At 42.3% G+C, this 17,053-nt stretch overlaps 1 protein-coding gene across 3 annotated transcripts in view; it reads left to right on the top strand.

Annotated features, from left to right (window-relative positions):
• Positions 1-16,092, top strand: part of DECR2 (2,4-dienoyl-CoA reductase 2) — a 32,155-nt gene extending 16,063 nt beyond the window's left edge. For 2 of the 3 annotated variants that reach the window (XM_073636556.1, XM_073636555.1), the window contains exons 7-10: positions 1,528-1,621; positions 3,293-3,397; positions 4,934-5,122; positions 14,506-16,092. In XM_073636556.1, the coding sequence (XP_073492657.1) occupies positions 1,528-1,621; positions 3,293-3,397; positions 4,934-5,122; positions 14,506-14,540 (423 nt within the window). In that variant the 3' untranslated portion in view covers positions 14,541-16,092. Of the gene's footprint in view, positions 1-1,527; positions 1,622-3,292; positions 3,398-4,933; positions 5,146-14,505 lie in introns of all 3 variants that reach the window. The other variant, XM_073636557.1, reaches the window with a different exon arrangement.
• The last annotated feature ends 961 nt before the right edge of the window (positions 16,093-17,053 follow it).

The raw sequence follows: 17,053 nt of genomic DNA, 5'->3' as shown, positions 1-17,053 counted from the left end.
CATCCAGTCTTCCTTCCGGGTTCGGGCGCTTAAATGGCTGGGCTGTGATGACATCACACCCACGCATGCGAGTCACTTTATCATGGCACAGAGCAGTGCCATAAATATACTCTGAGCTGCGCATGCACAGCTCAGTTTTCCTAAACACTGACAGGCAGAGAGAAGAATTTATGAGCGCACTGGGGTCTCTATCATAAAACACTACCTGTCAGCATTTTTTTATTTTAAAGAGTTTTTTTCACTTTAACACCTTAAAGGTGCAAACTATTTTTTTTAGGATGAAATGAAAGAATAGTTTATGTTGACTGCATGAGTATTCACTGTTCTGAGTCAGTACTTGGTAGAACCAAGTTTTGGCTGCAGTTACAGCTGTAAGTCTTTTTGAAAAAAGCTGGCCATAGATGGATTGAAATGCAGCTGGTTCAGCAGGGACCGGCAGAATTTCAATCCTTCTATGTGCAGGCTGGTTGTACTGAAATCGATCTATTGATCAACTTCAATAAAATCAGTCTGTTGGGTTTTTTTTTTTTTTTCATGCGATCATAGCTGCCAGCAGTGATCAGTGTTCTGCTGGTGGGGAAGGCTCTCTGCCGGCAGAACACTAGTGCTACGGGAAGGATTCCCCCATCGACACTAAATATGTTGATTGGGGAATTTGAGCAATTTTCTTTCCTTCAACCCATGGTTGGAGGGGGGCAAGCGCCCAGTTGAGATATAGTTATCTAGGGTAGCACCAGGTAAAATGTAATTAAAGGTAATATGTATGCGACAAAATCTTTCAAATAAACACCCTGGGTATTTGTCATATGATGTTGTTTACTTTGAGTGGAGATATATGGATGATGCTTGAAGCTACAGGCATCATCCAGATATCTTTTTTTTCCAGCTGAAGATTCCCTACAGTGTAAAAGCCATCTGAAGAAGGAGGCCACGCCTCCGAAACATGTAGTCTTGGCAACCGTTTTTTTTGTTAGCTAAAGAGGAGACATCTCACTCACCTTGTCCTTCCTCTCCGGTCGCGAGTGACGTCACGCAGCGCCGGCTGGACCGTGCGCGTGCCCTACAGCAGACACAGCCTGACGAGACGAGGAAAAAGAGTCTGCAGTGACTTCTCATACCATCACCACTCGTTCTTGGGAGCCAACCCAGCTATACAGGCCAGGAAGGGAGACATACATCCTGCTGTACATGCGATCTAAGTTCCAAATTTTGCATTTGTATCATTAAAATGGAATTACACTAGGGCAGCCGTGCGCTCTCTTTTCCTTGTATATTTCATGAACGTTGCCCAGAGCCATAAATGTTCACAACTAAAAGATTGAAGATCACTTATATTTTCTTCCTATGCAGTGACTGTCTTTACAGTTGTCCATCTGTTGTATGGCCACTAGGGGTCACTATAACGTCATGCCATTATCTTCTCTGGCTTATGATATACTCTCACCATATTGGTGTTCATACTATGCCATTTTATTTACTCTTTTTTTTGTTTGTTTATTTTTCTGTTTTTTTTTTTTTCTTTTATAGGATAATGGTGGTGTCATTATAAATATCACAGCAACATTGAGTTACAAAGGACAGGTCCTGCAGGTGCATGCTGGCAGTGCTAAGGCCGCCATAGGTAAGGGTTGTATGTAAGTAACCTTAAAGTATATGCTAACCCAAAATCTGTTATTCAGCGTGTTTGATATCTTGTCTCACTCAATACAGTTTTCTTAAGCAAAGCCTATCATATCTATCAGATAGGAAGCCCAACTGCAAAGTGAAGGAGCTTGCACAGCAGCTGCTACACACAAGGCTGTTGCTTAGTGTTGTTACTCTTCAACAGGAAGTGCTGCTACTGGTAGGATCTCCAAGTAAGAAACTTTACAACAGATTTGCTTAAAGAGGAAGTAAACTTCCATCTCTTGCTTTCACTTATAGGTAAGCCTATAATAAGGCTTACCTATAGGTAGTCTAAATATCTCCTAAACATGCAACAAGAGTGACGTCATCGCGGCTCCAGGCAGTCACAGAGCCGGTGTCCGCAAATCCGGAAGCAAAAACGGGTGAGGATGGAAGCGGCCTGCAGTGATAACATCTCATCGCTGGAATGCTTCATTTTCAGGTAAGTTTCACATAATGTGCACATTATGATGTTACCTTGCAGGGGAAAAAATAAAACGTCCAGCGGTATACAACTGCTTTAAGAAAACTGTATAGAGTGAGATATGATTCCAAACATAGTGAAAAATAGATTTAAGTTTTACATGCACTTGAATGCAGATTTCAGAGCCATATTTATTGTGGGATTCCGTGCAGTCCTCTGAAATCAGTATATGTGTAATGCATTATCTTCCAAAGTAGGTAGGGGTTTTTTTTCAGATAGGGCATAGCACTATCTCTATTTAGTTTTGCACCTTCCCATGTCTCCTGTCTGCCATCTGGCTGTTCATTGGACAGTTTTCCAGCCAATGAGCAGGTAGGTGGCACTAGAAACTGTAAAGCTGAACCACCCAAGAACCTTATAGTTACATAGTTACATAGTAGGTGAGGTTGAAAAAAGACACAAGTCCATCAAGTCCAACCTATGTGTGTGATTATGTGTCAGTATTACATTACATATCCCTGTATATTGCGGTCATTCAGGTGATTATCTAATAGTTTCTTGAAGCTATCAATGCTCCCCGCTGAGACCACCGCCTGTGGAAGGGAATTCCACATCCTTGCCGCTCTTACAGTAAAGAACCCTCTACGTAGTTTAAGGTCAAACCTCTTTTCTTCTAATTGTAATGAATGGCCACGAGTCTTATTAAACTCTCTTCTGCAAAAAAGTTTTATCCCTATTGTGGGGTCACCAGTACAGTATTTGTAAATTGAAATCATATCCCCTCTCAAGCGTCTCTTCTCCAGAGAGAATAAGTTCAGAGCTCGCAACCTTTCCTCATAACTAAGATCCTCCAGACCCTTTATTAGCTTTGTTGCCCTTCTTTGTACTCGCTCCATTTCCAGTACGTCCTTCCTGAGGACTGGTGCCCAGAACTGGACAGCATACTCCAGGTGCGGGCGGACCAGAGTCTTGTAGAGCGGGAGAACAACCTGTTACAGTTGTTTGCAATGTCTGTGATAGTAATCGATCATGTATGAGCTGCGATCAGTGGTATGAGATCTTCTTGATCTTGTGGCATTGCCATCAAAATCCTCCTTCTAGTGGATCACCAAGACCAAGAAGCTTAGGGCAGTTATACTTGGCCTAGCTGTTACAATGTCTCTGCAGGTACATCTTTTTTCTGACTTTTTTTTTTTTCTTTAGATGCCATGACAAAGCACCTGGCAGTGGAGTGGGGTCCAAGTAAAGTGCGGGTGAACAGCTTGGCACCTGGCCCCATTGTTGGCACAGAGGGAATGCGCAGATTGGGTACGTTTACAATAGGGGGCTCTTTCACTTTACGTTAAACAGTTCCAAATTTCAATATCTTTGTTTGTATATTTTATTTCCCCTTAATATTTTTTGAAGCTGATCCGCTTTAATATATAACTCATAATTGTGTGGACAAAAATGTGTAGACACCAAACCATGACAACTATATGAACTTGTTGGACATCCCATTCCAATTCTAAATTTCTAATCTACCTAAAATTTTAATATATAAATATATATACAGTATCTGACAAAAGTGAGTACACCCCTCATGTTTTTGTAAATATTTTATTATATCTTTTCATGTGACAACACTGAAGAAATGACACTTTGCTACAATGTAAAGTAGTGAGTGTACAGCTTGTATAACAGTGTAAATTTGCTGTCCCCTCAAAATAACTCACCACACAGCCATTCATGTCTAAACCGCTGGCAACAAAAGTGAGTACACCCCTAAGTAAAAATGTCCAAATTGGGCCCAATTAGCCATTTTCCCTCCCTGGTGTCATGTGACTCATTAGTGTTACAAGGTCTCAGGTGTGAATGGGGAGCAGGTGTGTTAAATTTGGTGTTATCGCTCTCACTCTCTCATACTGGTCACTGGAAGTTCAACATGGCACCTCATGGCAAAGAACTATCTGAGGATCTAAAAAAAAGAATTGTTGCTCTACATAAAGATGGCCTAGGCTATAAGAAGGTCGCCAAGACCCTAAAACTGAGCTGCGGCACGGTGTCCAAGACCATACAGCGGTTTAACAGGACAAGTTCTACTCAGAATAGGCCTCGCCATGGTCGACCAAAGATGTTGAGTGCACGTGCTCAGCGTCATATCCAGAGGTTGTCTTTGGGAAATAGACGTATGAGTGCTGCCAGCATTGCTGCAGAGGTTGAAGGGGTGGGTGCTCGGGCCATACGCCGCACACTGCATCAAGTGCACATGCACAAAGCAGTTAAGTATAACATGTTAATTTTTATTTTTAATTTTAAAAAAAAAAAGCCTTTAGAACCACTTTCAAGCACCCAATTTTAGGTCTTAAAAGCTTGGTGCCAGGGATTTGATAACAAGGGTTCATTTGCACTAATAATTTTTTTTTATTTTGTTAATGCCTAGTGTAAATCTAGCAGCCCTTTCCTGTGCCCATGGAGCCTTATGTGCCACGCACAGCCTGCCATACAAGTGAATAGCTGTGTGCGGCCATACTCTTGTAAGCATAATGCTTTTTTGCATCAACATTTACCTGCACAAGTGCATCCAACAGGTTTTCCAAAAACATTTGTGAAAACCACTGGACCCACACTTGTGGATAAACACCAATGCAAAGAGGCATCAGCGTTTACAAGAGTACGGCTGTGTACAGCCATTCACTTGTATGACAGGCTGTATATGGCACATGTAGCTCCCCGGTTGCCAGAAAGCGCCTGGAGATTTATGCCTATTTTAGTCCATGTTGCATGAACAAGCCCTTTCCATGTTTGTGCTCTTGGTTTACACTTTGATATATTTGACACTTTAAGTTAATTCTTGCATTTTAGGTGGAGCAGCCGCAGAAGCAGCCGGCTTATGGAATAATATTCCTCTGCAACGACCAGGCAATAAAACGGAGGTCGCCCATGGAGCCCTCTTTCTGGCCAGCCCTTTGGCATCTTATGTTACTGGAACAACCCTTGTAATGGATGGTGGATCCTGGATGACCTCGCCCAATTACCTTCAAGCATCGCTGGGTACCGCTCCTTCTCACCTTTAGGTGATGTTACTTGTATCATGCAGCTAGGGAGGCAAATGGGCAGGACAGGGGTCCCAGTGCCAGCCAGATAGGAGCTGTGGATCACTAGCATACAGTATTAGAAGCTCCATGGATGTGTAGAAGGGAAGGAGGCATGAGTAAAGCTTGCAGTACTCATCCATTATCACTATGGTGTGTAGGTGTGTGTCCCTGAATAGAACAATAATGGTGTTCACACAGCTGTTTGGCAAGAACTAGGCCATTTAGGTGAACCAGTGGAAGTACTGACATTGGAACGCCGAGGTTTTTCTTTTGGCGCCATATCAAAGTCTCCATTTAATGTGTTTTTTTTTTTATGACATTGGGGAATGCGAGGGGTTATCTAATTGGCTGTAATTTAGAACAAGTCTAGTTGTTTGGGCAAGAAGGTACAGTGTTGCAGTCTGATCACTGATTGAGAGGAGACTGAGGAAATGCTTCCTCCTGCCTGCAGCAGACTGACGACATAGGGTCCATTCACACCAGATGAATTGGCACGTATGCCAATACAAGGACCTGGGAAAACGAAGGTATGTGAATGGGAGCAGTTCGCATTGGTGCGGTGTTGATTTACGCTGGAGAAAAAGTAGAGCATTACTTTTTAATCAGAAAAGGTACATCTTTAAAAAAAAAGATTTGCAAAGTCAATCCACATTAAAGATGTCATCTCAATCTGTTCAGTAAATCCAAATACATAGTTGAAAAAAAATATACAATTACCTGTATTGGGTGGTCTTATCATCACCCCCTCCTGCTTTTTAATTGGTCCTTTGATGTAATAGGTAGCTTCAATGACCATTATGGAGGCGTGGCACATTTTGACTTTTTTAGGAAGGTAAAGATTTGCATGTAATTTCAACTTCCTTTTTTCTGGATCTTCTAACAAGGAAGGACATGTTTTTTTACCCATGGTGACCTCAGTGTATGTATTTTCCTGTAAATGCTTTGTCCAGGTTTGTGTAGAGTTGACTATAATCGTGGGGTCCGGAGGGTAAAGGTCCGAATGTAAGGAAGGATATGTGTGTTGGTCAAGGGGCATGGAGGTTACCAAAGGGCATGAAAGCATGTAGCCCCGCCTCTGTATGTAATTAAAGCGCAACTTCACCCAAAAAAGGGAAGTTCTGCTTGGTTGCAGCCCCCTCCCCCCCTTCACTGCCACATTTGTCACTTTGTGGGGGGAAGTGAGTACCTGGTTTTGACAGGTACCCACTCCCACCTCCAGTTAGATGCGTTACGATGGAGGATGTTTGGTTCCCTCTCCTTAACCCACAGTCTTCTGGGACAGACACAGGTCCCAGAAGACTACGAGACCTTTCGGCATGACTCGCGCACACCCAGAAGGAAACCAGCTGTGAAGCTGCAAGGATGCCGTCTGCGCCCAAAACCAATCCCAAGCCCAAAAGAATCGGCTCTAGTGAGGAAATCGCAGGCTCCCTGGACAGGTAAGTGTCCTTATATTAAAAGTAAGCATCTACAGAATTTGTAGTTGCTGACGTTTAATTTTTTTTTTTTTTTGGGGGGGGGGGGGAGACTGGAGGTCCTCTTTAACTGTTTTACATATATGCCATGACTTTTCAGATTTGGATGTTAGGCTATGAGGAAGGCCGCATTGGCCAAAACGCGTTAACATTTTTACACTGTATATGCTGGAATGTAGCCAATAAAGATTTTGGAATGAAGAGTTCACAAATTTCTAATTGTGACAAGGGTATATTGCTCTTTCATAATAGGGCCCCCCCACCTATGCATTGTAACTACATAAGTCTGCCTGAACAGAATTTTGGATATTATGGCAGGCAAAGTATTTTACATATACACCGATCAGCCAGACCATTACAACCACTAACCAGTAGAGTCAACAACATTGATTTATATGTGTGCGCATCTGAAAGTGGGTGGGATATATTAGGCAGCAAGTAAACTTGTCCCTGAAGTTGATTTGTTGAAACCAGAAAACATGGGCAAGCGTAATGATTTAAGTGACGTTGACAAGGTCCAAATTGTAATGGTTAGACGATTAAATCAGAGCAACTCCATAGCTGCAGCTCTTGTGGGATGTTCCCGATTTGCAGTGGTCAGGACCTACCAAAAGTGGTCTAAGGAATTGGCGACAGGGTCATGGGTGACCAAGACTCACTGATGCACGTGGGGAGAGGGAGGCCATCATGTGCAGTCCGATCCAATAGATCAGCTGCTGTAGCTTAAATTGCTGAAAAAGTTAATGCAGTTTCGGATAGGTGTCAGAACACACTGTGCATCGCAGGTCAGGGCGCCTGTGCTGACCCGTGTCCACAGCAAAAGCTCCTACAATGTGCACTTTGGCATAAGAACTAAACCATGGAGCAATGGGAGAAGGTGGCCTGGTCTTATGAATTTTAAGAATGGTTTGAGGAACATAGCGACGATCCATGGAGGCCACACCTCACAATTTACAGGACTTAGAGGATCTGCTACTGATGGCTTGGTGCCAGATACCATAGCATACCTTCAGAGATCTAGTGGAGTCCATGCCTCAAGGGGTTATAATGAGTGGTCATAAGGAGTTGGCTGATCGATTTGTATGTATTTTGGTTATGTATATTATTAGTAATTTGGCAGGAGTTCAGCTGTTAGATACCAAAAAAAATCACAATTGATTCTTTACTTCTATTACTTGAGCCTACCCTTCTATAAAGTTGTTAATTGGACTGCACATTAATTGTGCACTATTCTGCTCTATACAGCTGCTTTTCAGCAGATTCCGAAGAGGATTCTGGACGCTGCAGTATTTGATAATGACCGTGCGTTCTGATAATTAACTGTGTGGGTTGCGGGCTGCTTTATCTCTTTTTCTATAATACCAGCACTTTTTTATTGTAACAAAGCAGAACGTATACAAATTTCTCTGCTGCAAGCCCAAATGAAAGTGGTTGTATACCTGCAAAAAAAAAAAAAACCCTGTAAGGCAAAGGCATAATGAGCTAGTATGCACCACATACTAGCTCATTATAAAATACCTTTGATCGAGGCGTCAGCATCGCTTCCCGGTCACTGCTGAGGGAGCTGACATTTTCCCTCTGTGATTCTTCCGGGTTCGCGGCTCTGGCGCGGTGAGTAGCCGGAGCTGCAATGACTTCACTACCGCGCTTGCGCGCAGGAGTTTTTTTTCCCGGCAAGGAGCTATGATTTTCTGGCAGCATCTGCCGGACCTTTAGAGCGCATGCACCGCTGACGTCAGCGGCTGCATGCAAGGTGAATATCTAATAAACCGTAGAGGTTTAGGAGATACCGTATTTATCGGCGTATAACACGCACTTTTTTCCCCTGAAAATCAGGGGAAAATCGTGGGTGCGTGTTATACGCCGATCCCCCACCGATTGTAAGCTTTTCGGCCGCTCTCAGCGGCTTTTAGCTTTTCTCGGCGGCTTTGAAAATGGCGCCGCCGTTCTCGGCCGCTTTCGGCAATTCTCGACGGCTTTCGGCCATTCTCGGCACCTCTCGCAGTCTCGCGGGAGCCGCCGAAACCGGCCGAGAGCCGCCGAGAATGGCCGAAAGCGGCCGAGAACGGCGGCGCCATTTTCAAAGATGCACAGACTACAGATGGACACTAACAAGGCTGCAATGGGGGACAAGGCTGCAATCAGGAACAACACTACAGATGGACACTGATAAGGCTGCAGATGGACACTGATGAGCCTGCATTGATGGGCATTTAAATGTAAGTTTTTTTCCTTAAACTTTCCTCCTAAAAGTTTTTTTCCTTAAACTTTCCTCCTAAAAGTTTTTTTCCTTAATTCCCTCCTAAACTTGGGGTGTGTGTTATACGCCGGCGCGTGTTATATGCCGATAAATACGGTATTCATTTTACCTACAGGTAAGCATCATTATAGACATATCTGTAGGTAAAAATCCCCTACAGGGGTATACAACCACTTTAACTTTCAGTTTATGTCAATTAAATACATTTCATCTAAACAAAAAGTGTGCAAAACCTTACACTTTGTTTTCTTTAGAAAGCAGCCACAGCCTAGAGTAGAAAAGTCTGTTCCCTGCCAGCATGCTGCAGAAAAGGACCCTTGCACTCTGTGTGAAAGCAGTGGTCTCTCTGCAGAGGTCTGACATCCTGCTCTGCTGAGTCAATCAGCAAAGCTTTTGCTCCCTGCTGATTAGAGAGCTTTGACTCAGCAGAGAGTGTGTTGGACCTCTGCAAAGAGATAATTAAAGTTTTGTTTTCTTTTTGTTTAAGAATAACAAACATGTTATACTTACCTGCTCTATGCAGATGGTTTTGCACAGAGCAGCCCAGATCCTCCTCTTCTCGGGTCCCTCTTTAGGGCTTTTGGCCCCTCCCTCCTTCCCCCACAGCAAGCAGCTGACTATGGGGGCACCCGAGCCGAGCCGCTGCTCTGTGTGTCCATTCAGACATGGAGCCGTGGCTCGGCCCTGCCCCCTCTCTTTCCTCTCCTTGGCTGATTTTGATTGACAGCAGTGGGAGCCAATGGTGCCCACTGCTGTGTCTCAGCCAATCAGGAGGGAGAGTCCCTGGCAGCCAAGTTTCTCCTGCACATCGCTGGATCGAGATGGGGCTCAGGTAAGTATTAGGGGGGCTGAAGGGGCTGCTGCACATTGAAGGTTTTTTTTATCTTAATGCATTAATGTAACAATCCTTTACCACCACTTTAAATCTACACAGAGGGGAAGGGATTTTCTCTGCAACATGCAGCATTTTTTTCCCGCCTGGTTAGCTTGCCAGTAAGACACTTCCTAGGGTGGATGACAACGCTCACTCACTGCACTGTATCCACAGAGGAGCAGCATTGTCACCTTTTAGGCTGTTTTCCTGATTTGGACTACAAACTCCCCCCACCTTCTCACCTCCACTACATAGAGCAGGGGTCTCAAACTGGTGGCCCTCCAGCTGTTGCAAAGCTACCAGTCCCATCATGCCTCTGCCTGTGGGAGTCATGCTTGTAACTGTCAGCCTTGCAATGCCTCATGGGACTTGTAGTTTCACAACAGCTGGAGGGCCCCCAGTTTGAGACCCCTGACATAGAGGGAGGGTGTTTTCACAGATGATAATTGGGAAGGCTGATTGAGATTTCAGTTCAGGGCACAGGAAGTTATAAGGACACTGAATTTTGGCAGGATCAACTTGCAGAATGTACTTTAGCCTGAGAAAAGAAAGCTAATGCAGCCACTACATCTAAGGACTGGCAAAATGGCAATATATTAATAATAAAATAAATGATTGGTTTTAAATATATTAAGACCAGAGATTCAGTCAACCCTATTTATTAAAGGGGAGAAGTAGTGTTTATCCCCACAGCATCCTGCGATGTATTCTTCTACACGGGGGGAGCAGATTTGATCGGTCTTTGTACATAACCGATCCACTGCGTCCCGCAGACATTTCACTACCCAAAGCCAATGGAGCCAAAAGCGCTGCGAGGAGACAAACACAATATTTCCATGATCATTTTTCATTCTTAGTAGCAGAGAGCCATTTACAGTTTTACTGCACAATTCCAGCCATGCAAATCCCTCTTTTATTTGTTTTTTATAATGTTGTGTTTAATTCCTAATTGGGGATATACGCATAATGATGATTAATTAGTAATAATCACACAATTTGTGTTATTCTTTTTATCTCCCCACTGCTCCAAGTTTGTGTGTGATTTATAGCTCAGTGTTTATTTTAAATTTAAAAAATCCTTTATTTTAAGTTTAAAAAATGAGCACTGTCCAATTACACACAAAGTTTCCTTTTTTTCCAGTGAGAATACTGTTAAAGCTACAGCATGGAAAGACATTTTAGACCAGCAGGGGTCAACTTTATTATAGAAGGCATCAAGTGCAGCCTCCAACACTTCCAGCGGGCTGCACAGCAGCAGCTCATTTTGCTCATTTTTGAGTGTTAAAGTACATTGCTTTGAGTTAGGCAGCCTATTTATCTGAAAATTGAGGAGAAAGTGAGAGGAAAATAAGCCCCATCATTGGTATGCGTGTCTCCAATTATATCTTCCAGCATTGGTGTCAGTGGTTGCAATATTATCCCCCAGTATTGGTTTCAGTCACCACAATAATATCCCGCAACATTGGTGTCAGTGGCCGCAATAACCCCCAGCATTGGTGCCAGTGACCAAAATTTTAACTACAGCAATGATGTGAGTCGCCACAATAAAATCCCCCAGCATTCGTGTCAGTTGCTGCAATAATAACTCCCAGCATTGGTGCCAGTGACTGCAAAAACTACCAGCACTGGTGCCAGTGACTGCAATAATAACTCCCAACTTTGGTTCCAGTGACTGCAATAACTGCCAGTATTGGTGCCAGTGACTGCAATAATAACTCCCAGGTTTGGTGCCAGTGATCACAACCCCCAGCAATGTTGACAGTGACTGTAGAAATAACCCCCACGCATTGATGCAAGCAACCACTATAATAAGCCCCCTCATTGGTGCCAGTGATCACAATGGTAAGCCCCCGTATTGGTTCGACAACCACAGTAATAACCTCTAGCATTGGTGCCAGTGACTGCAATAATAACCCCCAGCATTGATTCCAGTTACCACAATAATAACCCCCAGCATTGATTCCAGTTACCACAATAATAACCCCCAGCATTGATTCCAGTTACCACAATAATAACCCCCAGCATTGATTCCAGTTACCACAATAATAACCCCCAGCATTGATTCCAGTTACCACAATAATAACCCCCAGCATTGATTCCAGTTACCACAATAATAACCCCCAGCAATGATTCCAGTTACCACAATAATAACCCCCAGCATTGATCCCAGTTACCACAATAATAACCCCCAGCATTGATGTCAGTGACCGCGATAACAACCCCCAACGTTCGCGTGTCTCTGACCGCGATAAAGACTTTCACATTGGTGGTGCCTTTTCCAACCCCTTTCATTGATGGTTAGTGATATTGCTGGAGATCACTTTTGCTGACAGCACTGGCTCAATTTTAGTGCTGGGTGTGGGGATTCAGATTGCATTCTAGCATCCTGCTGCAGCCCTACAAAGTGTCCAACACTGGGCGGGGGGCTGCAAAAAGAGCCAGTTGTACACTCCCAACCATGTTGCCACACATTGGAGAAGGCCCTTTTCTGATCCAACGTGACTGTGTCCTTGTGCACAGGTTGGCCGCTCAGCTTGAATGACATTCAGAGAATGCTTTGCATTTTCTGAATGAAAACAAAGCGCACTCTGATTGGACAAGGTGTAGAGCATGATGTCACCACACTGACTTTCCACTCTATTCAATCAGAGAATGCTTTGCTTTCATGCAGACCTCCTGTGATTCGAATGCAGTAGGCCCAGATGCTCAGTGTTGGACCCGGAAGCAAATGAAGATCATAGTGGTGTCTACTTCAGTGATTTCCAGGTGCATTGGTCAGATATAGTACAGTATGTACAAGCTGGACCAATGTAACTATGTATAAAATATCCATACCTGGAGATACTCTTTAAGCCCTTAAGATAGAATTTTAGGAGCTGACATTGCTGACTTGTTTTTAAAGATACAAAATTATATGCAAAACCCTGCGAGCCACTTACGGATAAATGCCTACAGAATGATAAGTGAACAGTGGAGACCAGCTGCAAACACTCAGTCACGTTCCATATTCGTGCAAAGTATTAAAGATAAAAACAATGTGTCTGCGCTAGAAAAAATCGCTACACTCAAAGTGCAGTATTAATATAAACAACATAGATGTTGATATAAATGTGCATGCGTGAAAATACCCCTAAGTGCTGAAGTATAAAGTGCACAATGCTATGTAAAACACAAAATGTGAGTGATCAAACAAAACAACATATCAATTAAAATATCAAAATAAAATACAAGAGAATATAACAAATAGTGAATAAATGAAATCCAAAACCGTGTATATCCAATGATATAAAAGTGCCCAAATAAATTAGTCCAAAGATTTGGTGAATTTCACATATCCTATCTTCCAAAATGTGCCACCAAGAAACATGCTGTGGTGTCTTCCAGCCGCCCCCACAGGTGTATATGCTCACCTTCCTATGTGTGACACAGCGATTAAACTATGTCAAACAAAGCCTTGGAGCCACTCCTGTGCTCATTAGGAACCAGCTGTGCAAACTTCCAATGTTCTCAAATGGAGATGGTTTATGCAAGAGAAAAAAACTCCATAGCGCAATATGTAGGTATAAAGGATTTTAATCAAATAATTAACTCCCCTAGCTGGGGTACTCACATATTGTGGGTGCGTGAGTGCACCATCCTTAACAAGCATAAAACGGTCAATCTCTCGGTGTGGCGTGCGGTGTGGCGTATGTAACGAAAAAACTCCTTCTCTCTCTCTGCTGACAGCTCCGTCCAGGCCCCTCCCCTACGCGTGTTCGGCACCGGGACCCCCTGAAGAAGGCACGTGGTCCCGGTGCCGAACACGCGTAGGGGAGGGGCCTGGACGGAGCTGTCAGCAGAGAGAGAGAAGGAGTTTTTTCGTTACATACGCCACACCTCACGCCACACCGAGAGATTGACCGTTTTATGCTTGTTAAGGATGGTGCACTCACGCACCCACAATATGTGAGTACCCCAGCTAGGGGAGTTAATTATTTGATTAAAATCCTTTATACCTACATATTGCGCTATGGAGTTTTTTTCTCTTGCATAAACCATCTCCATTTGAGAACATTGGAAGTTTGCACAGCTGGTTCCTAATGAGCACAGGAGTGGCTCCAAGGCTTTGTTTGACATAGTTTAATCGCTGTGTCACACATAGGAAGGTGAGCATATACACCTGTGGGGGCGGCTGGAAGACACCACAGCATGTTTCTTGGTGGCACATTTTGGAAGATAGGATATGTGAAATTCACCAAATCTTTGGACTAATTTATTTGGGCACTTTTATATCATTGGATATACACGGTTTTGGATTTCATTTATTCACTATTTGTTATATTCTCTTGTATTTTATTTTGATATTTTAATTGATATGTTGTTTTGTTTGATCACTCACATTTTGTGTTTTACATAGCATTGTGCACTTTATACTTCAGCACTTAGGGGTATTTTCACGCATGCACATTTATATCAACATCTATGTTGTTTATATTAATACTGCACTTTGAGTGTAGCGATTTTTTCTAGCGCAGACACATTGTTTTTATCTTTGTTTTTAAAGATGCGCCTCCATGGCTCTCATGCTGATTCTAACTCTACTATCTAGTGAGTCACTGACCTGCAACAGTCATACAGCCAGTAAACTCTAGAAATGTTTGGACCACCTTGCATGCTTGTTTTCAGTTGGTGGGATACTTTCAATGGCTTCTATTCTCTTCCTGATATATCGTTGTTCTTCTCTTTCACAGATGTGTGGACCTCTCAGACAAAGACTAGTAAATGAAGCTGCTGCAGGAATCGGACAGTTGGCTCCTGATCAACACTAATTTCCTTGTTTGACGCATTCCTGCTCAATTCCTCAGCTAATGCAGAGTGGTTTTAATTGGGGAACATGCAGGCCATGTATTGCATAGTTATATTAAGACAAATATGATTGGGGAAAAAAACTTAGAGTAAACAATGGCAGTGTCTTTCATTTGCCACCTCCTGGGGAGAATTGTGTGCTACCCGCATCTTGACATCTATATAACCAGAGCTGCAGTCTCACTGATGATAACACCATTATGTTCCTAAACCACAGTTTTCATGGATGATTCAAATTCAGTAGGGCAGGGCAAAGATCAATGATGACGAACAAGTAGTGATGAAGCAGTTTAGAGCAGAGAGGGGGAGATTTCTTATTGGCCGCTATGCCTAGCATAAGACAGAATTAGGAAAAAAAAAAACCATGGAATACTGCACACACTGCATAAACATCAAGTATCCCAAAATTTTGACTCCAGCCTTCTTTTTTTATGCAACATGAATTGATTTACATCATTAAATAGGTACAGTTGGGCATTAAAGGCTTCTAAAAAAAATTAGATGACCGTCTTTTGATCTGTCCAAGAAATTATTTTGTTTGTGCACGGCAGCACCAGTTATTGTTAATGGCACCCCAGTGCACCTCTCTATATTGCAGTATAGCAAAAAGCACTGTAATACACTACCGTGCATTGCAGTGCTCTCCCCCAATGAGGAGCAGATTCAATTTTTGGTCCCTTGTGGTGCATTAGGCAGCTTGTTCAAGTAGATGGGCAATGTATCTCAATGGACTGGTGTTGTATGGTATTTGGGGCAGTATAAGGCTCCATTCACACTAATGCATTTTTTTATGCATTTTGCAGAAATGCATGGGAATTTTTTAACATGGGTTCCTATGGAACATGTTCACATCAATGCATTTTTGTGCCTCTGCGTTTTTAGAAAGGGTCGGAGACTTTTTTTCATGCAAAATTCAGTGTTTTGCATGTAATAGAATTCAGTGGACCCGCATCCAAAAACGCAAGTGCCGCGTTTTGCGTTTTTTTCCTTTTATTTTTTTAAACACTGTATACAGTATAAAAAAAAAAAAACTGTAAAAAAATTTTTAAAAAACGTTTGTTCAAAAACGCGGCAAGCACCGCAAAAAACACTGCAGAAATGCTCGAAAGCAACATGCATAGGTGTGAATCGAGCCTTAAACAGTCTTGGGCAGGTTTTCCTACATTACAGAGCAGTCAAACATGTAGCCAGCCTTGTCCCATTGCTCTTTTTTCGCAAGATATGCCAGCCCTGAGAACGCCTGTGCCCTCTTATGCTGTTCTAAATAGGAAAGGTTGTGCATTTAGACATCTGATCATATTTGTGAACTGCTGCATGTGCTCTCTTCTTTGTAACTTTTTTTTTTATGTAATAGAGGGAAAACATTTTTTTAACTTTCTGCTGCTGACACTCTGCATTTTAGTGTGAGGGAGAGGGATAATATGTATAGAAAATGAACAATTGTTAACAAATAAAATATATTTTTAATTGATGATTATTGTATGTGTTCAATTTCTTCTTTTTTTTTTTTGCAATATTTTGTTTGGCAGTACTTTGCTGCCTATTGGCAATACAAGGCCCAGGATGAGTGATCTGAAGACAGCATGGTAGCTACCAAATACACCCCAGTCAAGACTAGAAGTTTGGCCGCTGGCACAGTGTCCTGGAGAAGTCAAATTTTCTTGCAAATTAAAAAAAGGCACATTGCAAGTAAAAAAAAAAAAATAAATAAATAAAAAATGAAAAAAAAAAAAAATGAGTTGTGACGTGTAAAATGCATACATTTTATGAAAGAGTCGAAGTGTAAACAACATGGTAAACAATGACAGGAGAATTGACTCCCTGTAAGAAATGCCCTACCTAATATACCCATAGACAGACAGCACAAACTCCATCTGTAATTTTTTGCTTTTTTTTTTTAAATTCTATTTTCTTGTACAGTGTACATACTGTATATGTGGAAACAATATGGTTTTTAACAGTTAAATATTATTGCCCATTGATAAGATTATTGATATTAAACTGATCTCATTGACATCTATATATTTTCTTTTGCAGTTAAAGCTCAGAATGAACTCTTTCCTTAATGCTTGTGTATATAGACACATGAAAATTATATAGAGGAAGTCAGAAGATTGCACAGATAAAAAACAATGGCGAGCAGAGAAACAGGAGATAAGACAAACAGCAGCTAATATTGATCAAACAGGTCAAATATAATATTTCCTGAGCTACGTGACGTCTGGGACACGGGGACAATAGCAGATAAGGGTCCACACTGCAAGATCTAATAGACCTTATGCAGTTGTTGGAAAAAAATACAAAATGGGTATATAGAGCTTCACTTTCACCTGGGAATGTTCACACGATGCATTATGTACTGAATGAGATACGGAGAGGGCTGTTCCCCCTTGTGAAAATATTAGTTACTTGCTTGTCATGTTCATCCAATTG

This window comes from Aquarana catesbeiana, linkage group LG06, assembly GCF_042186555.1.
Source record: "Aquarana catesbeiana isolate 2022-GZ linkage group LG06, ASM4218655v1, whole genome shotgun sequence".
Classification (NCBI taxonomy): domain Eukaryota; kingdom Metazoa; phylum Chordata; class Amphibia; order Anura; family Ranidae; genus Aquarana; species Aquarana catesbeiana.
The sequence above is the reverse complement of the archived record's forward strand: the minus strand, read 5'-3'. Positions and strand labels throughout refer to the sequence as shown.